General features: G+C 47.0%; 1 protein-coding gene across 1 annotated transcript in view; it reads left to right on the top strand.

Annotated features, from left to right (window-relative positions):
• ly75 (lymphocyte antigen 75) overlaps positions 1–25362 on the top strand; it is a 142663-nt gene that overhangs the window by 22614 nt on the left and 94687 nt on the right. Inside the window, exons 3-9 of the mRNA XM_085986389.1 lie at positions 3997–4167; positions 6624–6788; positions 13513–13623; positions 14313–14459; positions 19273–19464; positions 23111–23268; positions 25156–25269. Of these exons, the coding sequence (XP_085842515.1) occupies positions 3997–4167; positions 6624–6788; positions 13513–13623; positions 14313–14459; positions 19273–19464; positions 23111–23268; positions 25156–25269 (1058 nt within the window). The remainder of the gene's footprint in view (positions 1–3996; positions 4168–6623; positions 6789–13512; positions 13624–14312; positions 14460–19272; positions 19465–23110; positions 23269–25155; positions 25270–25362) is intronic.

The following is a 25362-nucleotide window of genomic DNA, read 5'->3' as shown; positions in this document are numbered from 1 at the left end:
GTGATGGAAGGTGTCGTCGACAGTGCTATCAAGCAGCACTTACTCAGCAATAACCTGCTAACTGACGCCCAGTTTGGGTTCCGCCAGGGCCACTCAGCTCCTGACCTCATTACAGCCTTGGTCCAAACATGGACAAAAGAGCTGAATTCCAGAGGTGAGGTGAGAGTGACTGCCCTTGACATCAAGGCAGCATTTGATCGAGTGTGGCATCAAGGAGCCCTAGCAAAACTGAAGTCAATGGGAATCAAGGGGAAAACTCTCCATTGGTTGGAATCATACCTAGCACAAAGGAAGTTGGCTGTGGTTGTTGGTCATTCATCTCAATCACATGACATCACTGCAGGAGTTCCTCAGGGCAGTGTCCTAGGCCCACCCATCTTCAGCTGTTTCATCAATGACCTTCCCTCCATCATAAGGTCAGAAGTGGGGATGTTCGCTGATGACTGCACACTGTTCAGCACCATTCGAGACTCGTCAGATACTGACGCAGTCCGTGTCCATATGCAGCAAGACCTGGACAACATTCAGACTTGGGCTGACAAGTGGCAAGTAACATTCGCACCACACAAGTGCCAGGCAATGACCATCTCCAACAAGCGAGACTCTAACCATCTCCCCTTGACATTCAATGGCATTACCATTGCTGAATCACCCACTATCAACATCCTGGGGGTTACCATTTATCAGAAACTGAACTGGACCAGCCATATAAATACTGTGGCTACAAGAGCAGGCCAGAGGCTGGGAATTCTGCAGCGAGTGTCTCACTTCCTGACTCCCCAAAGCCTTTCCACCATCTACAAGGCACAAGTCAGGAGTGTGATGGAATACTCTCCACTTGCTTGGATGAGTGCAGCTCCAACAACACAAGAAGCTCGACACCATTCAGGATAAAGCAGCCCGCTTGATTGGCACTCCATCCACCACCTTCAACATTCACTTCCTCCACCACCGGCACACTGTGGCTGCAGTGTGTACCATCTACAAGATGCACTGCAGCAACTCGCCAAAGCTCCTTCAACAGCACCTTCCAAACCCGCGACCTCTACCACTTAGAAGGACAAGGGCAGCAGACGCATGGGAACATCACCACCTACAGGTTCCTCTCCAAGCCACACACCATCCTGACTTGGACCTGTATCGCCGTTCCTTCACTGTCGCTGGGCCAAAATCCTGGAACTCCCTTCCTAACAGCATTGTGGGTGTACCTACACCATATGGACTGCAGCGGTTCAAGAACGTGGCTCACCACCATCTTCTCGAGGGCAATTGGGGATGGGCACTAAATGTAGGCCTAGCCAGCAACGCCCACATCCCATCAATGAATAATTTTTTTTTTTTTAATGTTCATTGCGCCCCTTAGTGGGCGGAATCCGCATTGCGACTCTGGGAGGAGCTCTTCGGCCACTGGGAGAAGGCGATTGAGGAGGATTCTTGCAATGACTTTCCCTGTGGCAGACAGCAGGGAAACCCCTCTATAATTACCGCAATCGGACTTGTCACCTTTCTTTACACGTCATTCTATTTGTGTGCGTGCGTGCGTGTGCACGTGTGTGTGTGCACACGTAGAGTGGGGTGAGGCTATGAGAAGATGTATAAACAAGATTGGCGATCTCTGCGTTGGAGTGACCCATTTTGCTACGTTAGAAGGCTAGGTGCAGCCTCACAGTTAGAGAGTCATCTCCGAGTCAGTTGGATAGCAGTGGCAAGGCCTGGGTAGCAAATCGTCCAGCCTCCGGGCTGGGAATGATGTGTGGCAATAGAGAAAAGTGTTGCTGTTGATGTGCTGACAATAGATAAGATATGAAAAATACATAATGCAGGAATAAATGAATAGTGGCAAGTGATTGATTTTCTTTATAAGGCATTGACTCCTTGCTGGGGTACGATTCCACAGGTGCTTTACCAGTACCCTGCCCAAGCAGCCATTTTTCATGTGAGCCTAGACAGCAAGCTATTCAACTACATGGGGCATTAAGTTGAGCCTACCCCTGTCGTCACTCAACATGCGCACTTGCAGCAGGGATTTGCTGGCAAACAATCGGGGGCAGGAAGCCGGGCTAATTTTCCTGTATCTAATCAAGGGGCACTGAGGCCAATTGTAATGCCCAGCCCCATCGCCGTGAAGATCAGCTAAATTGCTACAGACCAGGGAGCGAACCTGGTTGTGTTTTCCTCCCCATTTGTGTTCTCCCTTTTTAAATGCTGTTCATCTATAATGGCCCAGAAATTCGGGTCTCCACGGGTGAGTACGCACGGGGTACTCACCCATAGGCCCAATGGAAGTGCCGGTTTCCTGCATGCACTGCGCATGCGCGGGAAACCAGCACTTCCGTTCCCCTGAACGAAGGGGTTCGAACGCGTGCGCGGGAGAGGCTGTGCGTGCGCATCGAACTTCGTTTTTTTTTTACAGGTTTTCCCGGGAGGGTAAGTCTGCAGAATTTACACATAAGAAGCGGGCATAAGGCCTGCTTTTTACAAGGTAAGTGGTGAATTAATTAAAATTAAAACATTTTTTCCACAGGTTTATTATTTTTAAATACTTTAAAGCAAGGTAAGTTTATTTTTAGCCCCGTTAGAAAATAATTTTTTTTCCCCCAAAATTTAAATTGTTTAAAAGTTATTTCATGTAATTTATAGTTTATTTAAAAAATGTGATGTTTTTAAAAAATTTATTTGAAGATGTAGTGATGTTTTGGGGCCCGTAGTGTTTATAAGTTTTGACAGCTCTTCCTGTCATTGTTATGAATGGAGCATTCCTTGCTCCGATTGGCTCCCCATGGCCCACGTGATCCCAGGGGCCGCATCGAATTAACTGCGCCCCTGGGATACGCAAGCACTGCGCGCCGGCAGCTGGACCAGGCCCCGGATCAGAATTCCACAGGGGCCCACAGCTCAACGGCCGGCGCGCTAGGTAAGTGCAGATCGGGGGCTTGCACCTGCGGGAAGCCCCTGACCCGAATTTCTGGGCCATTATCTTCCAATTCCAATGAAGGGTCCACATCCGAAACGTTGACTCTGCTCTCTCCACAAATGCTGCCTGGTCTGCTGAGTGTTTCCAGAGGCTTCTGTTTTTTGATGAAGAAATTTAAAAAAAAAATTTGAATAAATGGGATTATGTAATTTGTGGTCTAAGGTTTATTATAACTTTATGAATCATTGGAATAGTTTTAGTATCCGTTTGCTGTTGGTGAGTATCTGACCATTGGCCAAAGGTGAATTATGCTTAAGTGGGCATTCTGCTTTATGTTTTTCTTCTGATTCTTAATCGTAGAAATGGAGAGGTCTTGTGACTGGCGTATCAAGCAGCTGCAGCTTTCATTTTAGAAGTTGCCACTTATTTAAAACACGTTCCATGACAAAACAACTGAACCTTTTGTTTACTAAATATTGGCAGTATTTTCAATTTCTTGTGAAATTGAGGGGGGACATCCTGTCACTGCAGCTGCTGTTTAAGAAAGGCAGTGTTCCTGTTGGGAATGGAGTTACCCTTCCTTTGTATGAACATATCCTGAGGAATTGGGAGGGTTTCTCTCCAGAGTTCTTCCTTGTTTTGTAATGTTTCTATGCTACATATACTTTTTCAATTTCTGTATGTTTGTCGATCACTGTCACAGTTTATTGGATTGCAAAAACCTTCATTGTTGCTTCTAGTTAAATTGTCAATAAGTTATGTCCTGCCTGGAACGTATTAATATTTTAACAGCTGCTTCACCCTAATAGAAGCAAGACTGCCATTTTTGGAAATCAATGTGGCATGGCTGCCCCCACCCCATGCACAGCAGTAAATTATAGTTTAAAAAAAAAACATAATTTAGAGATTTGCAGGAAAAATGAATGCTGCTTCTGTAAAATGCAGTAATTCCTTCACTTAAAAAGCCTAAGCTAAGCTGTATTTATGTAATATAGCTCCTTTTAGCAAATCTATAAAGCTAAGATAATGCATCTCCATGCACTTCTGCAGTTTATTCATTTAAATTGTATTCCTTGCTACAGAGATTTACACAACTGAAGGAACTGCTTATGGAAAGCCCTGTGTCTTCCCATTTAAGTATAGAAGAAATTGGTATTATGAATGTACCACTGACAGAAATGAGGGAGAGGAATGGTGCGCTACAACTGCCAACTATGATAAAGACCGAAAATGGGGAAAGTGCTTCAAACCAGGCAAGTAATGAAGTTCACAGCTCAAGATTTAAAGTTAACAGATTAAGATGTTTTCACTTTTATATCTCTTTGTAATGTTATGCTTCCATTTCCTTAACTGTCTTCTATACCTGTATAAGTTCATCTCTCAGATGCCATGGAGCAGGAGGGGTGCGGGGGAGTTTGAAGACTTGCCTCCGCGCTGGGGACTGTTTTCTGTGGTCACCGGTGGTCGCCTCCTGTCGCCTGATTTTAATGCCGGGACAGCCGTTTCCCGACAACTTCCTGGACGTTCTGGTTGGGAAGTCAGCCAGGGACATGATAATGAGGCCAAACCATTGGAATCAGCTGGGCCTCCCCGCTGCCACTTCCTAACGGGCCAGCCGCTTGCTAGGCCACGGTTTCACTCATGATTAAAATTGACACCCACCTCTCCAGACTGCAATGCCCAAGTTTCCCCAGTCTTTCCTCATAACTTGGACCTTTGACACCAGCGATCATAGAAACATAGAAGATAGGAGCAGGAGTAGGCCATTCGGCCCCTCGAGCCTGCTCTGCCATTCAGTGCAATCATGGCTGATCATCCAAATTCAGTACCCTGTCCCTGCTTTCTCCCCATATCCCTTGATCCCCTTAGCCTTAAGAAATATATCTAACTCCTTGAATATATTTAATGAATTGGCCTCAACTGTCTTCTGTGGTAGAGAATTTCACAGGTTCACCACTCTCTGGGTGAAGAAATTCCTCCTCATCTCTGTCCTAAATGGCTTACCCCTTATCCTTAGACTGTGACCCCTGGTTCTGGACTCCCCCGCCATTGGGAACATCCTTCCAGCATCTAGTCTGTCTAGCCCTGTTAGAACTTTATAAGTTTCAATGAGATCCCCTCTCATTCTTCTAAACTCTAGCGAATATAAGCCTAATCAACCCAATCTCTCTCCAGCCTTGTGGCTCTTCTCTGCACTGCCTCCAGCACTTGAAAAGTTTCCTTACTACAACTGGATACAGTACTCAATGTGTATCTGACTAGAGCACTGTACGGTTTGGCCACAACTTCTCCTGACTTGTATTCTACTAGTTTGGTTATGTAGTTCAATATTCTGTTGGCTTTGCTGATGTTGTTCTGCATTCGTTGGGATATGTGGAGGGTTACTGAGACTCATGGTTCTCTTTCAAATTCATCCGTGGCTATTTCAAGATGTCCATGTGTGTCACCCATTTTTTTCCTTCCAATATGCAGTACTCTACACTCGCTTGTATTAAATTTAATCTGCCATTGTACTGCCCACATAAATATTTTGTACAATTTATGCTGGAATTTCTGAACTGCCTCCTGATTCCACTGCCATTCCTCATTTGGTATTATCTGCAAATGTGGCTTGATTTGCATTGAGTTTCTGAACCCAAATGATTGACGTAAATTAGAAACTGAAGTAGTCAGAACACTACTTCCAGCATCCAACTACTAACTCCTCTCTGCCTGTGGGGTGACCACTTCCTTGAACTTGTGTTCCATAAACCTTTCCTCTTTCTGTACAGTGCAGAGAGAGTGGTCAGTTTGTGCTCAAGCAGCACAACCGTCCAACATTTCATGCCTGTGTACTCACTCTGGATATATTGTGGATCTCAGAAGGCTTGCACCCTTCATGCCACACTCATAACTAGCTTTGCACTTCCATTCGCCATATTTCTAAATCTAACTCTTGTTTCGTAGTTTCTAAAAGTAAATGGGTGTTTTTTTTAATGAGTGGTAGGGGAGGTGTGTGGGGGGGGGAAACAATCCAGCAATGGATTATTGGGGCTTTCATAGTAAAATGGCTGCCTTAGCTGCTAGCACTTCTAACTCGTGGTGACAATATTAGTTTTTGCATCTGCACATATGTAAATGTTTGTTTGCTGTGGAAGAAGGTGAACGCACTTAAATACTGTTAGATTGTGTTCAATTTTTTGGGGAAAAAACTACAGTATCTCTATTTAGACACAATGCTTGCAATTTTCTAATTCTGTGTGTCCCAGCTTGCATTTACCACCCCCCCCCAGTCATTTTAAGAATGCAGAAGCAGAAAATCCCAGCTTTCATTCCCTGAAGCAACTTTATACAGTTCTGTCAATTAATTTAACCAAAAATTAGTTCATCATTCATATCTAATTAGTTACTATAATGTGAAAAATTTCTCCCCTGCCATTATGACGTTGGGTTAGGGAATTGCTAGCAGTCTGTCAGGCAACCTTTGTGACAACAGCTTGCTGACAAACCTGTTGGTTTTATTAGCAGTATAGCTATGTTTTGGAATCAACACAGCAGATCTGCAACTGTTTTTTTTCCCTAGCTGCTTGAGGTAGTAATTTATCTTGAATGCAATCTTTTTGCTTTTCCTTCCCCTCTCGCAAGTTAACTATTAAACCACGAGTCACAATATTTGTTGTTTTTATTCAGCACGGTAAAGATAAATTCTATTTCACTGATTCTTTTACAGATACTGAATGCAAAACTTTCTGGGAGAAAGATAGTGCAGGACAGACTTGTTACCAGTTTAACTTTCAGTCTTTTCTCTCCTGGAATGAGGCCCGCCTTTCCTGTCAGAATCAAGGAGGGGATTTACTGAGTGTTGCTGATCCAGAAGTGCAAAAGTACATTGCTGGTGAGTTAGTGTGTTAATCATCTATCAAAACAAACCAAGATTTTCTGTCCCACTAAATACATGGCACTCCGTCTCCATTAATACTGTCAAATTGTGAAAATTTAGTCCAAACTGTGATCATTGTGGTGTTACATAAAACGTATCAAACTAATTTGGTAACGTTCAGTTAAAATTCTGTGGAGAATTCCGCCCAGCTTAGTTGTAGCAGTTGGCTATGCTGCAAGTTATTTTGATTTGTAAAACCATAATGGTAATTATATTTTGAATGGGGGAAGGCTGGCTAATGTGGAAAAGCAGAGGGATTTGGGGGTTCAGATTCACGACATTAAAAGCATCACATCAAGTGGGTAAGGCAATAAATAAAAGTTGGTGGAATACTGGATTTTATGGCCAAAGGTACAAAACATGAAAGTTGAAATGTAATGGTGAATCTATATAAAATCTTAGTGAGACCACAGTTCGAGTACTATTTGCAGTTTTGGGCTCCATGCTATAGGATGTTGAGGCAATAGGGAGGGCACAGTGCAGAATCACTCAAATGTTGCCTGGTATGAGGAAATACAAATGCAAAGAAAGATTCTGAAAAATTGGGGATGTTATCACTGGATCAAATGAGATTATGGGGTAGTTTGATACAGGCGTTTAAAATTCTGAAGGGATAGGACAAACTAGGTAGAGATAGAGGCCTAGAAATTCAGTTGCGTGCGCCAGCCGTTAGCGCCTTAGGAGGAGTAGATCTCGAGCGCTAGGCACTTAGCGGCCGGGCGCAGCACGATCTGCGCCTACGCCCAACTTCAGTAGACATTTAGCGCCGGCGCAAAGTGTTTGCGCGCGCTCAGCTGCGCGCGCAGATTATGACGTCATTTCCTCGTGCAACGCCCTTTGTGCGCCCCAATCCGGAACTTCAGTCGCGCCCACCCAATGTGGGCGTGGCGGTCCTAAGAACTGTGAACTGGAACGCAGCAGAGGCCATGCGGGCCGCGGGGAGCGCAAATTAAAGGGCACTTACCCTGAACTATAAAGGCCAGCCATTTTGCAGCAATCACTCTTGTGCAATGGATTTATGGACAGAGACCAAGGAAGAGAGCTTACTGCTTTGGCCCAACATAGGAGAGGTATTTTTGGCTTCAGGCCAGAGCTTGGCAATTCGTCTTCATTGTGAGGTCATTGTTTGCCAGTATATTATGGGGGCTGCATGGGGTGCCAACCCTCAGTTACAGCATTATGTGCGAAGGGCTCGCAGACGCTGTGTGAGAGGGGCAGCCCTGGCTAGACGCAGAGGGGGCAACAGGCGTCGGCAACGTAGGCCTTACCCACTCAGGAAATACCGCCAGCAGGTGTCCTATCTCTCCACGCCTGCCGCGCAGTGTGTTAGGAGGCTGCGCTTCAGAAGGGAGGTGGTTGCAGAGATCTGCCAGCTGCTTCACAGAGATCTGCGTCCACAGCTGAGGTGCAGGACGTCTCTGTCGGTGGAAGTGAAGGTCACGGTGGCTCTGAACTTCTATGCAAGCGGCTCCTTCCAAGCCGCTGTTGGGGACATTGCTGACATATCCCAGTTCGCCGTGCATTGCTGCATCCGCCAGGTGACCAATGCCCTTTTCAGAAGGAGACACCAATTCATCTCCTTCCCCATGACCCTGGAGAAGCAGCAGCAGCGTGCAGTGGGATTTGCAAGAATAGTGGGCTTCCCCATGGTGCAGGGCGCCATTGACTGCACGCATGTGGCTTTGCGGGCACCTATCGACAATGCTGAGGATTACCGCAACCGGAAGGGCTACCATTCCCTCGATGTACAGCTGGTGTGTGACCACAGGCAGCGCATCCTAGCTGTCAATGCCCGCTTTCCAGGCAGCAGCCACGATGCATTTATCCTGCGACAGACTACTGTGGCTGACATGTTCCAGGCACAGCCTCCCCCAAGAGGATGACTTATCGGGGACAAAGGCTATCCTTTGTGTACCTGGCTCATGACCCCGCTCCGCGCACCCAGGACCCCTGCTGAGGAGGCATACAACGAAAGCCATCAAGCCACTAGGAACATCATAGAACAAACGATTGGCGTCCTCGAGCAACGGTTCCGCTGCCTGGATCGTTCCGGAGGATCTCTGCAGTATTCGCCGGAGAGAGTCTCCCAGGTCGTGGTCGTTTGCTGCATGCTGCACAACCTGGCTATCCGCAGGACTCAGGCACTGCCACCTCACGCTGGAGCACCACCTCAGGAGGAGGAGCAGTAGGAGCATGAGGAGGAGGAGGAGGAGTACCAGCCCAGGAGGGAGGCACAAGGTCCAAGGGCTGCCCGTCGGCGGCTTATCGAACGTCACTTCTAGGCCCCCTGTCAGGGAATGGCTTGTGGCAATGAAGGGACCTGAATGCAGCCGCTCCGCAAGCCCTCAGCCGGTTAAGGCAACAACCACTTCAAACATCAAACATGGACAAGCTGAATAAATAAAATGCTTTATTGAACAAACTCAGGGCCCTTCCCACATGAAACCCAAAAACAGACGACACACCCAAAAAACAGTCACACACATGACTCACTCCCACAACCTGGGGAGGAATAACAAAACATTTCCACAAAAATGGCCTTCATCCTCGGCCTTACAAAAACAACCATCCCCATTAAAAAAAAAAAAAAACAACCATCCCCATATAAAAACACATTTGCCCACACCCTCTACTTTGTGGCCCGTGAGGGCGATTCCTTGACCAGCCTTTTGCGGCCCCTGGCCGCCCTGCTGCTCCTCAAAGTGTGCCCAGTGGCTGCTGCAAGGCTGGGGGAAGGCTCCTGAGGGGCACATGGCGTGACGGCAGATGCCCTTGGGGGTCGGCCTAGACGAGCTCTGGCCCTCGAGGGGCCGGCTGGTGACTGCTGCAGCTGTGGCTGGGCAGCAGCAGTCTCTCCAGCAGCTCGTCGCAGCTCCACTGGGGGAGTGGCAGTGGCGGCTGCAGGAATGGGGGCAAGCTGGCTGATGGCAGGCGCTCGCTGCTCGCCTGAGACACTGGCACTCGCCCAGGCCAGCACTACAGCATGCGCAGCAATCTGCTGAAGGACAGACCGCTGTGCTGCTGCAGCGCGGTGGGTGCCCTGGCGATGCCTGGCTGACACAGCGAGTGTGGCAGTAGTGAGTGCCCGTACTGCTCTGGTCTGTGCCCGCATCAGACCAGCCAGTGACTGCACGGCACCACTGATCACCTGGCCACTCGCTGCGTGAGCTGCCCCGAATTCCGCCCAACTCGCTGCCTGTGCTGCCCCGAATTCGGACCGACTCGCGGACTGTTCTGCCCCGAATTCGGCCCAACTCACGGACTGTTCTGCCCCGAATTCGGCCCAACTCGCGGCCTGTTCTGCCCCGAATTCGGACCGACTCGTGGCGTGTGCTGCTTCGAATTACTCAACTCCTGGCCTGTGAGGCGCCGAAATCGGCCACACTATGAGCCAGGGACTCGATGGCCTCAGGCAACCGTGCCACAACCCCCATGAACTCGGTGTGCCGGCGATCCGAGTCCACGGACATTTGATCGAGGAGACGCACCTCCTTGGCGAGGACCGTCTCCGGACTGGAGGCCGGACTCTCCCTCTGGGGAGAAGGCCGCCGAGCTGGCCGACCCTTCCCGCGTTGCTGGATGCCACTGGGCCCAGCAACTACACTCCACTGTGACCCTTCCCCCCCCTCTGGGAAGAAGGCCGCCGAGCTGCCCGACCCTTCCCGCGTTGCTGCACGCCACTGGGCACAGGAGCTACACTCCCCTGCGACACTTCCCCCTGGCTCTCCTCCAGGGAAGACGTGTCCCCTCCATTGGCATCCCCTGGCGCGGCTGAGGGTTCCCCTGATGGGCCGCCTTTTCCTCTTCCTCTTCCTCCTCCTCCTCCTCCTCTTCCGAGGGGCTGTCACTGGCAGCTTCAGGGACCTCCCCCTCACCATCTGAAAGCAGGAAGGCACAAGAGTAGCTTTAGAGTGAGGAGAGGGCGCCAGCGAGGGAGGCATGAGTGGTGGCATTCAGCGCATTGGTCGGACAGTGGCAAAGGATGTAGATCTGAAGCGCAAGTGGGACGAGAGAGGTCCAAAAGGTGATGTCCTTACCATTGGTGCCCAGAACAGGGTCGGCATCTCCAGATGCAACGGGGCCAATCACCCGGGCACCCATGAGGCTACCCACGCGCTCTTCAAGGTCACTGAGCTGCTGGATCTGGGGACGGCCTCCCCCGGTCACAGTCCGGCTCTTCTGATTGTGTGCCAGCTTGGCCTGCAAGAGAAAGGATGGCCTCTAAGTACAGTGTGGTGCCCTGATCTTGTGTGCACTGCCTCCCATGGTCGAATAGCTTGGCCAGTGTGTAAAGTGCAGAATGTGCAATTGATGTTCATGCCAGTCCCATAGCTGCTGGATGAGGGCTGGCCATTAGGGCTTTTAGGTCCCTTTGCCCATAATGTGAGGTGCACATGCAAGGATGAGGACGACACTGGAAAGGGGACTCACCCTGACAATCCTTGTGAGGTCATTGAACTTTTTCCGGCATTGGACACCGGTCCTGGGGACCTCGCTGTTGGATGTGACCCTGTGGGCGACCTCCCTCCAGGCTTTCCTGTAGACGCTGGTGGCAGGCTTCTTGCCACTGTCCGGGAACAAGATTTTGCGTCTCCTCTCCAAAGCCCTAACCAGCACCCTCAAATCATGGCCAGTGAAGCGCTGCGCTCGTTCACGGGCCTTCTGCATCTTTCCCGGCGCTATTTCTGTTCAGCAGTGTTTAGGCCTAGCTGGAGGGCTGCAGTGTCCAGGGCGTGGCAGCAGACGAACTCGACCCTTCCCCCTTTAAGAGCTGGCCGGCGCCAGGGTGTCTGCTGTCAATCAAGAAATGACCGCACCTGCGCTGCGCCCGGCCTCGGCGGTTTAGCTCAGCACCGCCGGCTTTGCGCCTAAAGATAGTTGTGTAACGCCAGTTTTAGTGCTCGAGCAAACTCTTAGGGCGAAGCTACTGAATATCGGCGAAGTGGCCTCGACTTTGCGCTGGCCGCAAACTTTAGCAGCCGCCCGACTTTTCCGCCCCAAAAGTGTCTATACTGAATTTCTAGGCCAGACTGTTTCCAGTGCTTTAGGAGTTAAGAATAAGTGACATAGATAGACAATTAAATTTAGGGCAGAGACCAGGAGAAACTTTTTTTTACACAAGGTTGGGAGGTATGGAATGCACTACCAGAGTTGGTGGTTGAAAGAGAAACCATGTCAACTTTTAAGAATAGGTTACTGCCAGTACTATTACAACAGCAACCACCAGCACCACCCTTCAATATAGAAGGACATCCAAAGGTGCTTGGTTAGATAGATGATTGGAAGAGAGGGAGAATAAAGAATAAGGAAATAGCGTGGGCATGTGGGATTAGGACTACTGCTTGTGTGATGGATAAACAACACTGCACGGCCTGTTTCCATGTGTAAATTCTACATAATTAACCATTTGCCTACCACGGAATAGTTGCACTACAGCAGGAACTTTGACAATACAGTTTTCTTAATATTTTAGCTTTTCTATTGAAACTAATTGATTTGTAACACTAGGTGGCATCAATACATTGCCAAATGGTATGGCATTTTTCTTCCCCCTTTAGCTCTCCCACTGTTGCTGCTTGCTCTCACTGAAGAGGAAGACTGGCTCAGACCACCGCCTTCTGCATTGGCAGTCATCAATATTAGTTGGTAATTGGCCAACAAACATTATCTAACTGTAGGATCATATCAGTCCTCCCAACTCCTCTTGTCTTGAGATGTTTTGCAAGTTCAAATTGCAGTTGAAACAGATTCAAACTCGAGGGCCTCGATATTAACCTCCCCACGACAGACAGGTCATTTGTGGGGGAGGGGTTAAACCCTAAAAAAAAGGAACACATCCCCATCGCACTGCATACCCGCTCTTTTTTGTTACAGTGGTGCGATTTGAACTGTGCGAGTGTCCCATCTTGGAGATGCGGGACACTTCATTAACATATTTAAATAAGGCCCCCACAGTGCAATTGGGAGCCTGATTTAAATTTAACTGCTGCTAGTCGTATATCCCAGGGCTCTGGAAACCGGGTAGTTAAAGGGAGGCGGGAGCTGCCGGCACCAGAAGGCAAGTGCTCCCCCTGGCCCTTCAAGGAAGCCTTCAGCCTCCCTTCTGCCGATTGCAGCCCCTCTCTTTCCCCCCCCCCCCCCCCGGCCACCTCCAAGTCCCCGATCTGCAGGCAATCACCGACTCTTCCCCCCCTGCCCCCACAAGCTGCGATGTGCAGCCTAGCCAAAGGTCATGGCTGACCCACACCAACCTCCCAATCTTCAGGTTCACACGCATCCCCAGTTGTGGCCTCCTGCCAATGGTTTTCCCACCTGGCAATCGGCCAGCCTGTCGAGTTGGCTGACTGCCGGGTGGAAAACACAAGAAAAAAATTATAATGAGGTCCCGCCATTAAATTTGGCAGGACTTCTGCGTCCCTGACCTTGCTAGGTTTGCTCCGCGCTACCTCGCTCTTTTCCGCCCCCCCCCCCCCCCCCCTCCCTGCCTTCCCGTAAATATTGGAGTCAAGTTGTCAGGTGGAAGTTCTGACTTTGGAGAAACAGCTACAGCATCTCTTAATGTGCAAAAATGTTAACCAAATCAGCATGTTTGTCTGTTTGACCTGAAGAGTAGTAACCAAAGCTCTTAAATGTTACCTGAATTAAGTATTTCATTATAATTATCATGTTCTTTTAATAGAGCGACCAAATATTCCGAAACAAATGTGGATTGGTCTGAATCAGCTGAACGTGGCTGGTGGCTGGCAGTGGTCAGATGGAACACCTCTAGTATTTGCTAATTTCGACGATGGTAAATAAATATTTTTCAGTTACAAAGCTGTGTTGCATTACTTTGGAACAAAAGGTGTGGCGTACAACAGAAAGCAAATGGCGATGAGAGATTTGAATACTAACAGTCAGAATGCAGATCACAATAACAATTCACAACAAAATTATATGTTTAGATTCTTTTTGGTTTAGAAGAAAATATGGTTTTGGCAGCAATCACACGAAGTCAACCTGAGCATTATAGAAAAGGGCCTTTTTTCATTTTCTGCCCTTTTCTCTTTTTGTCTCATTTTTATTCTCCTTTCCCTTATCTGCTCATTTTGTGTTGCTCTGTCCCTCCGTTATCAAGATCATTCTGTTTCTATTTCTTCTTCTGTCTATTGCTTTTTTGATTGTGTTTTTCTCAATTTCTGTGTTTTTTTTTGTATTCCATCTCTCCCATTCCAGTTAACTATTTCTGATTTTTGTTTCCTTCCTATTTTTTAAAAATTTCCATTGATTTCTCTTGCATAATGCCTCCCATGCTGTCTGCCTCATTCAACACGGGAGGAGGTCATGATGAACTGATTGAAGTGTTGATAATTTTATGTAGAATATAATACACCTATTTTTAATTTACCTGAAGTCCCTCTGAAACAAAACCAACTAAATATTTATTCTCAGATACTGAGGAGACCACTCAGCTGAAATTTTGCAACTTATTATGTTTAGGTATACTTGGTTTATCTTATCTTGAGGAATCCAGCTGTGCTACAATGAACTTTGAGGCTGATGGTCGCTGGCAAACTAGCCCTTGTGAAGCTGCCCTACCATATGTCTGCAAGAAACCGTTCAATCAGACAAGGATGGAACCAATTGGTAAGTGTAATTTGCGTTTCTTTTCCTCCCCATGCCCAAAGGCCTTAGACTATGGTTCTGTGTGTGCCAGCAGCCCGCTGGTATTTCAGTCAAGTGGCTTTTTCTCCTGATGAACTTTGACAATCAGCGTTTAGTCAGCTGTTCGATCATCACTGCTTGGTTCAGTCCCAACACCTATGTAAACACACTTCCAAGCAAATATCAGGGTACAAATGAATACCACACCTCAAAGTGCATACTTTTTTTTGTTCTATTGAACAAATGTTTTGGTTCATGTCAAGTACTGATCAGCTGGCAAAGTCCACAGTTGAGGGATTACACTCCTTATTGCTGCACAAATTCTTGTGAAATCAATTCCTCCCATTCCATTACTGATTCATCTCTTATTTTTTTCTCAGTTCTTTTTTCTTTGGTCAGAACACTTTTGCACATCTATTTGGACTATCTTAATTGGCAGAACCACTGACAAAATGATGCTAGGGACATAGGGTGGAATTATTTGGAAATAAATTGCTATAAACCAAAATGCAAGCAATTCAGTTGCCCTAGCTGTAGTTTGCCATATAAGTTAAACTGTCATCAACCTTGCTGCCTTCTCGACAAAACTTGCCAAATAAACTTATTCTTGTACCCTATTTAGTAATGAATTATTGGGAAATCAATGGGAGCGCGGAAAGGAAAAAAACTTCACCTGGGGGAGAGGCGTGTCGCTTGCATGGCCAGCTTAAGGCACTTGATTGGGGCCCCTGATGTGGGACTGAATAAGTCTTGTGCATCTCTGATTGATTTATCTTTTCGATGCATTGATCAGCTGTTCAGCTCCTCTTTGATCAGCTCCTCTTCACCGGGAGCAAGCGCAGGCAGCGCAAGTAGCGCACGTCAACCCAAGCACCCCACCCACCCGCCCCTTCAACCACCGTCTGCCCCACCTGTGACAGAGACTGTAGGTCCCGCATTGGACTAATCAGCCACCTGTGAACTCATTTTCAATGTGGAAGCAAGTCATCCTCGGTTCCGAGGGATTGCCTAAGAAGAAGATGATAATAGCAGAGGAACGTCTCATGTAATATGTTGATCAGGGCCCAGGAAGCAGAGTGGCACCTCAAATAGTATGTACGCTGATCAGCTGTGTGGGGGAGTGATGTTGGGAGAGGTTGCTGGAAGAAAAAGCTAGAGTTCGCTGATGACAAATTATGCAGTTGAGAGAGGTTAGTAGAATAACAGAGCACGCATTGCAACAGAGAGAAAAACACATTGTCAGAGGGAGAATATCAGCAAGACAGCAACCAAAAGAGAAACATAGGTGGATGGAGAGAGAGTAATGGACACATCGATTGACAGAGGATCAGAAAGTGTAAGGAGAGCGTAATGGAAAAAGGAAGTGAGTAACGGACATGGGAGGGGCAAAAGTTCCCGTCTTTGCTAGAGGAAACACAGTTAGCAGAACTAGAAACCTGGGAGGGTCTGATTGCGTGGGGTGGTTGGTGATCACACGGGCAATGGTCCGATGGTGAGCAGGTAAGTTTGGTGGACTGGGAGGACGCACTCCTGCTCCTCTTGGCCCTTGGGCAGTGCTGTAAAGGGACTTGCCTCTTCCACGAAGCAGCCCTCGCCTCCCTTTAGCTGCCAGGTTTCTCGAGGCCTAGGAAACCCAGTTGGCCAAGGTTAAATCTTAGGCACGCAGCTTCACTATAATATTTAAATGACCAATCCGCCTCCTGGAAGTGGGTTGGTTGCCCGCAACCCCCCCCCCCCCCCCCCCCACCGCACCTCTGTTAAAACCAGAAGTGGACGGGCTGGGGGTGGGTTTGAGATTTTTAAATTTTCATTTCATATCTCGCCCGACCCAAACCCAGCTGTTTTAATATTCCCCCCTTTGTCTCTGTGATCTGATGATTTGTTCCCCTAAAAATGGCCATTTTCTTAGATGTGTACCAGGAGCTGGGAATGCCCATACTGGGCGCAGGGAGGTGAACTAATTCCCAGGGATGATTACATCTTCAAGTGGCACTGCGTGCAGCATAGTAAAGGATTGTTTGCTCCCATGCACTTGGTAAAGATAAGTGCTAATAAAAATGAACCTGACTGTGTAAATATTTTAGTTAGGAGCAGGAATTGATCAGTTCTGAATAGATGGTTTGTTCTAATGTTTTATTTGGTGGAAATACTGGTCCTGTCTACAAATTCATTATCTAGCTCTAACATTTTGGTTCTTTCAATTTTTCAATTATTGCATAAAATGTTGTTAAGAAAAGTCTTGGTGTCCTGAGAAGTGGTTGCGCTGGTAATTTTAATATTGTGAGTGGAGTGCTCTGACCCAAGGGAACATCCATCATAATCCAACCATGAGGCAATCTAAATGAATATGTCCACTGTTGCAATACAATACCTCCTTTTTTTATATATTTATAAAAAGTTCTTCATTAATAGAATGATGTCACCTAATTAAAGTAAACATGGGAATTAGCCATGCTGCCACACCTTTGTAATTAACCTCAAAGAAATACCAGGGCCTAGAAATTGGGTTGGGTCGCCAAAGTGGCGTAAAAGTCGCCTGAGCGCAGGATTTAGCGCAGCGTTTGAGGCTTTAGTGATCGTCAGATATTCAGTTTCATTGCTCCTCAAGGGACACGGGGCGAGGCTCGAGGCGCTCCGCGTCCCTCTTAGGGCGCTGAAACTGAATATCGCAGCGCGCTGTGGCACGGCACGCTGCGGTACTGCAGGCCTTCCTCCCACTGTTAAGGGGGAGGTGCCTGCAACAGCGCGATCCCCGCTCGCGAGTGCCAGCAAATGAGCCCGGCACCAAGGAGAAGTGCCGGGCTCTTGGGAAACAGCCGGCAATGCCGCGGGGTGGTGGTTAGGAGGCCGGGGACGGAGGTGCTGGCAGGCAGCCGCCGAAAAAGGCGGCCGCCCCGCACCCCCACCTTAACTTGCGCCGCTGCCGGCACAGTAAGGCCCCGTGAACCGGTAGCGAACAGCGCAACTGCGGCGTTCGCTACCAAATATCGCGAACGGGGCGCTGCGCACACCGATGACGTCATCGGTGGCGGTGCAGCGCAAATGCCTAACGCCACCATTAGCACCCCTGCTGAATATCGCAGGAGACGCAGCCAGTGGCGCTACAGCCACTGACTGCCTCTTTAGGCGCTAACAGGTGGCGCTACTCACCCAATTTCTCCCCCCAGAGGTCCTAAACGATATGGTACTCCACACTGGGTACTTGGTTGTAAGGTTTGTTTTAAATGTCATTTTCCTCACATTTACTCTCGGCCTGTATTTGCCTTCTACAGTCCATGCTGTCTTTGGCTTTTGTTAGAAGTGATATTAAGTAATATAGTAATGGTCCTCATTCCTCTTTGCCACACACCTTGTTTAAACTGTCAAAATGCACCCTCTGGAAAAACCCAAGTGTGAAGCCAATCAAGACTGAGAACATCAGTGTTCTTTCCACAAATCCAGAGTTCTAATATTGTAAGGCTTACTGAGTGGACCCATGGACATGTAACTTAATTTATATTTATACCCACATAAATCTGCATGTTAAAAACATAATTTCATGGGTCAGAGGACAAGGAATTGTCTCTCTCGTTTTCCAATCGGCCACTAAAATGTGCACAATTGTTGTCGGGGTAAATTGCTTTCAATTTCTGGAAGTGCTTTACTTCGACTTGGCACTTCTCCAGATGTCACAATGTCGGTAACCCGCATGTGATGCATCACAAGTTACAACATAGTAGTACATGACTTGGTTTTGCAACAACCAGCTGCACCACTGGCCCACTTCCTCACTTGGTTATATTAATTCTTAAATGATTCTTGGGATTATTGTTTAAGGGGCACATCAAACCATGCACCACCAGTTACAGAATTATTTAAAAAAGAAATAAAAATGCAAGTAGGTAAAACTTAATATTTCACTTGGATATGACCCATTTGGCATTTTTCATGAATTACTTGGAAAAAATTAAATATCCACTGGCGGATGTGCATTCTCATTACTTTAGCCAAATTTTTATTTTTGAAGATTGGTTTTATTCTTTGAGTCTTGATGCTAAGGCAGAATAATTTTAATGAAAAGTTAATTGTGAGAATTTTGTACATTTAAAAAGCTGAATTGTATTTTCTGAAATTTGCTCTGGTCATCAAATCTTTGTTCTTTTGTAGTTTTTTTTCTACTAGTAAACTTAATGGCCTAGAAATTCTTAAGTCATGTTTGAAGCATCAATTGGGCACAGGGAACAATCCCTGCACCCAAAGACAGAGGCCCAAGGATCGCAAGAAATTGGTCCTCAGGCCTCATATAAATACTCAGGACAGTCTGCCTCCACAGACAGCTTGAGTAAATCCCGGGGTAGGAAAGAACAGTGGGAAGGGGGCCGATCACAATTGGCAGTGGCCATCAAAAGTATACTCCAGCTCCTTTTGAATTGTTCACTTCTTTTCAGTGGTGGCCACTGGCAAGGCCACATCCAGATCCCCAAAATGTGAGTGAAGCAGGCTCAAGCCTGGTCCGCTCAGGGCAGCCCAATTCTGGGTCCTTTTTAAACAGACGTTGGGTCCCTCATTAGCATATGCAAGAGGCCTAACATATTTGCGCCCCAAAATTTATGCCTGTAAAATGGACGCAGTGAGGAACAATTTCTACCCTACTGTTTACAAATGTCAAACATTCATTCCTTAGGAAGTTCAATTCAATTCAATTTTATTTGTCATATATGCAGCAGATGTGTGTACTGCACAATGAAATGTTGATTATACAAAATAATGTTGAAGTTGATGTAATAATTATAATTTATTTTGGCTGCTTTATTAGCAGATCCTTGGAAGTACTTCAATACAGAATGTGAAGCTGGCTGGCTTGCATACAATGGCTTCTGCTTTTATATGCACAAGAAAGAGTTGAATTGGGATGATGCAAATAGCTCCTGTCAATCCAGTGAAAGTCAACTGATTAGCATACATTCATTGGCGGATGTGGAGCTGGTTGTTAGCAAGCTTCATGAAGGTAAGAGTAAGCGTAAACTTTTTTTTCCCTGGCAGCAAAAATAGTGTAACAAGCCTAGTTTAAATCTGAAAAAAATATGTCTCTCTCTCTCTCTCTGGAAAACTAGCAAAAGCTGACAGTCCCAATATTACAAGCCTATGATATGTGAAAACAATTATTTACATGGAAATTGTAACACAAATTTGTATAGAAAATGATTCTGTCTCCATAGGTACTGTCCTTCTCCCTTTCAAAACACCCTCCTCAGGAAAAAAATACGCCCCTACTCCAATCAGAGGACTCAATAAAGAGGGCCCCAATGTGTGCGGCATGGGGGGAGGGGTAGGTTGGGTGAGGGCGAACTCTCATTGGTGGTGGGGTGGGGTGGGGAGGATTGGGGCAGGGTCGGGTTTGGGGGAAGAGTAGGAGACTGGGCTGGGTCGGATGATGAGGAGGAGAGAGGGAGACTGGTGGTTAGTGGGAATTGGGGCTCTGGTGGCAGGGAGACTAAGGAATGTGGTGAGTGTGGGACCCAACATTTTCTGCAGAGCCGGGAGCAGCAGCGAGGGCAACATGGTGAACGGGGGCTGGTACTGTGGGTAAATAGTGGAAGGTTGTTTCCACTGGTAGGCGAATGGGGAACAAGCGGATGGAACTGAGAATACTCATTGGAAAAATCAAAAGGGAAGGGGGAAGGAAGGTTTTTGAACTGAATTGTCGCCCTTTTATGTGGTCACACTGGCTGAAGTTTAATCTTCTGGGCTAAGTATCACATTACTAAACCTGGTTGTGTTCAGTAATCTTACCAAAGAGTAAATTAGGAGAAGCTCTTTCAATCTGCTACCTTCTCGAGAATTACATTATAATTAAAAATCATGGCCTAGAAATTGAGTGGGCTTAGCGCCCAATTAGTGGCGCTAGAGGGCCTTGCGCCGGACTTATAGCCGTTTTGCAAATTGACTTGGGCCTTACCATCGGCATTAGCCGGTAGCGCTGCGCCGGCACCGATGACGTCATCGGTGTGCGCAGCGTCCCGGTTGCCGTGGTAACCCGGCCCCAAGCCCAAATTCAGTTGCGCCCGCCTCGCCCGTGGCAGGCGCAACTAACGAATGTGAAGTGTTCTTACACGCCTTTGCGCCGGCGCATAAAGGTGGAGCGGCGGCCGGCCGCGTTCCCGGCGGCCGCCTGCCCGCACCTCCCTTCCCGGACTCCTGCATCACCCCCCCCGCGGCCCTGATGAGTGTGTGCTGCGAGCCCGGCACTTCCCCGAGGTGCCGGGCTCAGATGTCGGGGGAATCCGCCGGACAGTTGTCGGCTGCAGGCAGCTCCTCCTTAACAGAAGGAGGAGGCCTGCAGTTCCCCAGCCTGCCGCACCGCATCGGGTGCCGCAGCGGGGGATTAGTGCCGGGAAACCCAATTCAACGCCCGTTTTCAGGCGCTAAAATCCTCCTTTAGCGCCTGGGGCCGGCGCAACCGAATTTTCGTCGGGCGCTGCCGCATTAACGCTGGCGCAAAATTTCTGGCGCTACAGCCCTGGCGAGCCCACAACCCAATTTCTAGGCCCATATATCTTGTACCTAGTTGAATACATAGTGCAGCTAATTGTCTTCCTTAGGAAAGTTTAAACCTCCTTTACTCTTCCCAAACTTGCCATTGATTGAGTCCGCACCATCAACATCCTGGGGTCACCATTGACCAGAAAGTCAACTGGACCAGCCGCATAAATGCCGTTGCTGATCGAGCAGGTCAAAGGCTGGGTATTCTCTGGCAAGTGACTCACCATTTGACTCCCCAACGCCTCTTCACCATCTACAAGGCACAAGTCAGGAGTGTGATGGAATACTTTCCATTTACCTGGATGCAGCTGCAACAACACTCGAGAAGCTTGACACCATCGCCGAAGCAGTTCACTTGAATCGGGGCTTCATCCGTTAGCCAACACATCCACCCGCTCCATTACTGGCTTACCGTGGCTGCAGTGTATATTATCTACAGGATGCACTGCAACAACTCGCCAAGGCTCCTTCAGCACTTCCCGCGACCATTTAAAAAGACCGGGGCAGCAGGTGCATGGGAACACGATCGTCTCCCAAGTTCTCATCCAAGTCACACGCCGTTCTGACTTGGACACATATTGCTGTTCTTGTATCGTTGCTGGGTCACAATCCTGGAACTTCCTACCTAACAGAATTGTAGGAGCACCATCACCACATGGACTGCTGCGGTTCCAGAAGGTGGTGCACCACTACCTTCTCGAGGGCAATTGGGGATGGGCAACATGCCAGCAATGCTCACAACTTGTGAATTAATTTTTTAAAAATCATCTGTTATCTCATTTTGGTAAATTGAGAACTCTTTGGTCTTTCACCGAATTCAACCTGAATACTTCTCAAATGAGCAGATTGTTTGAAAGGTTATATGTAGGCAGATTTTCTAATCTGTGATACTTCACTGTGTATGTATTCAAAACAAAATCCTGCCAGTTTACTTTAGAGGGTGTTAAATAACATTGGTGCAAGTGCATTAAGATTTCATACCAAAAAGATTGTGTCTTTGATTTTCTGTGTTGTCTCAATGATTTCCCAAGTCAAGATTTGTACCCCATTTAAATGTGGAGAAATTTTGGAGCACAGTTTACAGCCCTCAAATACCTTAAATCTTTATTAAGAAAATACTATTTATATCATTTTCTGCATAAATTGAAGCGATGAGCATCATCCCATTTTTGGCATTATTCACAAAATGTTTTCTCAAAACCACGATTGGTGTTGTGTTGACATAGTACAGATTTCTAAAATTAAATCTTTTTGATGGAAATATTTCATTACCAGCTATGTGCTGCAATGTTTCCAGGTTCAAGTCTGTGTAACTTCACTTGCAAATATCAAAATTCAGTTATGCAATTTGATGTACTATTGGTCCTATAAATTATTCCCAAGTTGGTGACTTTCTTTACAATATTAATCCCCATTGAATTTCCCTAGCTATTGTTAGGGAACTATTGCTCTCGAGTCAGTACAAAGAAGGTTCACTCGGTTAATCCCGGGGATGAGGGGATGGACATATGAGGAGAGGTTGAGTAGATTGGGACTCTACTCATTGGAGTTCAGAAGAATGAGAGGCGATCTTATTGAAACATATAAGATTGTGAAGGGGTTGGATCGGGTGGATGCGGGGAGGATGTTCCCGATGATGGGTGAAACTAGAACTAGGGGGCATAGTCTTAGAATAAGGGGCTGCTCTTTCAAAACTGAGATGAGGAGGAACTACTTCACTCAGAGGGTGGTAGGTCCATGGAATATGCTGCCCCAAAAAGCTGTAGAAGCTACATCATTACATAAATTTAAAACAGAAATAGACAGTTTCCTAGAAGTTAAGGGAATTAAGGGTTACGGGGAGCGGGCAGGAATTTGGACATGAGTCTAGGTTCGGATCGGTCATGGCCCTGTGGGTAGCGGAGCGGGCCCAGGGGCCGTGTAGCCTGATCCTGCTCCTATTTCGTGTGTCTAATTCTGTTAGATTCAGGAGATGGTTCTGTGATAGTAGATTGGCGGTTAGGATTAGATCAGCCATGATCTTATTGAATGGCGGAGCAGGCTCGAGGGGCCGATTGGCCTACTCCTGCTTCTAGTTCTTATGTTCTTATGTTACTTAAGTTGTTCTTTAGTTTACAGATACGAAATTTGGACCGGATTAATAAGTGATCAGTTCCCAGCCTTGTTCAAGTGGTCAGATGGATCTTCTGTGACCTTCACTTACTGGGACCAAGCTGAGCCTAATGTCCCCTACAACACCACAAAACACTGTGTATCCTATTCAGGAAAGGCAAGTTCTTTACTAATTCATTACTTCTACATTCTCTCTTCTATGAATGCATTTCTTTAGTTCATTAACAGATTGTTGAGCCTCAATTTTAACTCTGGGTGGGAATGAGACAGGTGGTCAACTGTCCTGACCTTGGCTGAGTGAGGCCTTGGAAATTTTAACTCCCCCAGCAGGGCCTCATCTGCACCACCCCCCCCTCTCCCACCCCCCCCCCCCGGACAGTTTCCTGCCTGAACCACCAAGCACAATTTTTCTTCCCCTCCCCTTCAGCATTGCGAAGGGGCTATTCCCTCCATGACAACATGGTCCACTTTTCGCTTGAGGCCTTCCGCAACTGGTGGGCACCGAAGGGCCTGGAGTGCGTAATAGGTAGTGGAAATAATACAGGAAACTTTCTGGTATCCGGCACAGATGGGACCGACGTGTTGCCGGTTCATCAACAATTCCGGATAACCGAACACTATAGTAAAAGATACGGAGCTCGGAGCTCCGTGTAAAGCAACAAACCCTGCAGCTTCAAAACAATCGGCACAAGTTGCAAGCGTCTCTGTAGCTTAGCAACAGCTTCAGCTACACCCTTGCACAGCAACAAATGGAGTTAAAAAAAAAGTAATAAAAGTAATCTGAACTGACTCCTGAATTTTGCCAGTGGATAGAGCGTTCTGGTTATTTAGGGGCTGGTTAATCGAAAGTTTCCTGTATTCAGTTTAAGTTTCCTTTTTTGTATGATTTTAGGATTCTATTAGTTGTGCCCCTCTAAAAAGGGGCACTTTTGTTAGATTTATTTTATTTGGGTTGATGACACTGGGTGGCTGGTCCAGAACAATTGCATTGTTTGTTTTTTGGTGCATTGTCTTCTGCATTACTTGCAGGAGCTGTGCTTGAAGATAGTAACACTTCTGGTTGTGCATGGATGTAATGGTCCACTTTCTTTTCCAGCTACTGTCTAATCCCTTGTGGTTTAGTTTTGTGCAGACAGTGCCAACCAGCAGATGGTGGTCCCTGAATAAAGCGCAGCCTATTTTAAGGGCAGGGATTTATTAGCAAGTGACAATGGGCTGCGGCTGGAGTTTGAGCAGTCCGGCAGCTCTGAACCACTCCTATATCGAGTGGCCCAACGACCTGCAGGACTCTATATAAGGAGGGTCCCAATGTGTGGGGTGGGTGGGGGCGGTAAAAGAGTCAGAGCGGCAGTGGCCCAGTCTGTTTTTATGGAGCCTGGAGGAGAAATCCTGCTCCTCCTAACCCCACAAAAATAGAGCATATTCCTCCTGAACATAAAGCATCATCTTTCTTAAAAACTTAAATGAAGCTAATTATTCATTACTTTGTTGATCATGTATTTTTAAGTCCACGTGTTGAATGTGACATCATTGTGGCTTGGAGTTTCCCCCACCAGCCATGGCTGTCGTTTCAAGTCTCACTCCAGACCAGAGCACAATATCCAAGCTGACACTCCAGTGCAGTACTGAGGGAGTGCAGTACTGTCAGAGGTGCCATCTTTCAGTTGAGACCTTAAATTCTCAAGTGGATGTGAAAGCTCCCATGGCACTATTCAAAGAAAAGCAGGGGAGTTCTCCCCAGTGTCTTGGACAATATTTATCCCTCAACCAACATCACTAAAAACAGATTATCTGGTCATGATCACGTTGCTGTTTGTGGGACCCTGCTATGTGCAAATTAGCTGCCGCATTTCCAACATTACAACAGTGACTACACTTCAAAGTACTTAATTGGCTGTAAAGCACTTTGGGATCTCCTGAGGTTATAAAAGGTGCTATGTAAATGCAAGTTCTTTCTTCATATGTATATACAGTATTTCACTTGGAGAATGTGAACTTATTGATTAAATTATTGATGGTAAAAATTTTAAACTTTATCTTGCAGTTGGGTCGATGGATGTTTGAAGACTGTGACCACAAGCTATTGTATGTATGTAAAAAACCAGGCCGGATTGGGAATGAAACGGGTCTGCCTGATTTAGGGTGCCCTCAGAATGAGGTAATTTTATTTTATTGTAACCCCTACAAAGTACATACTTGATGCTTATAAGTAAGTTAGTCTTGAAATGTTCAGTTTTCTTGCGCTTTTAAA

Source organism: Somniosus microcephalus, chromosome 4 (assembly GCF_052327205.1).
Source record: "Somniosus microcephalus isolate GS21.2 chromosome 4, FLI_Smic_1.0, whole genome shotgun sequence".
Taxonomy (NCBI): domain Eukaryota; kingdom Metazoa; phylum Chordata; class Chondrichthyes; order Squaliformes; family Somniosidae; genus Somniosus; species Somniosus microcephalus.
Note: the sequence above shows the minus strand (reverse complement) of the source record. Positions and strands in the feature narration are given on the sequence as shown.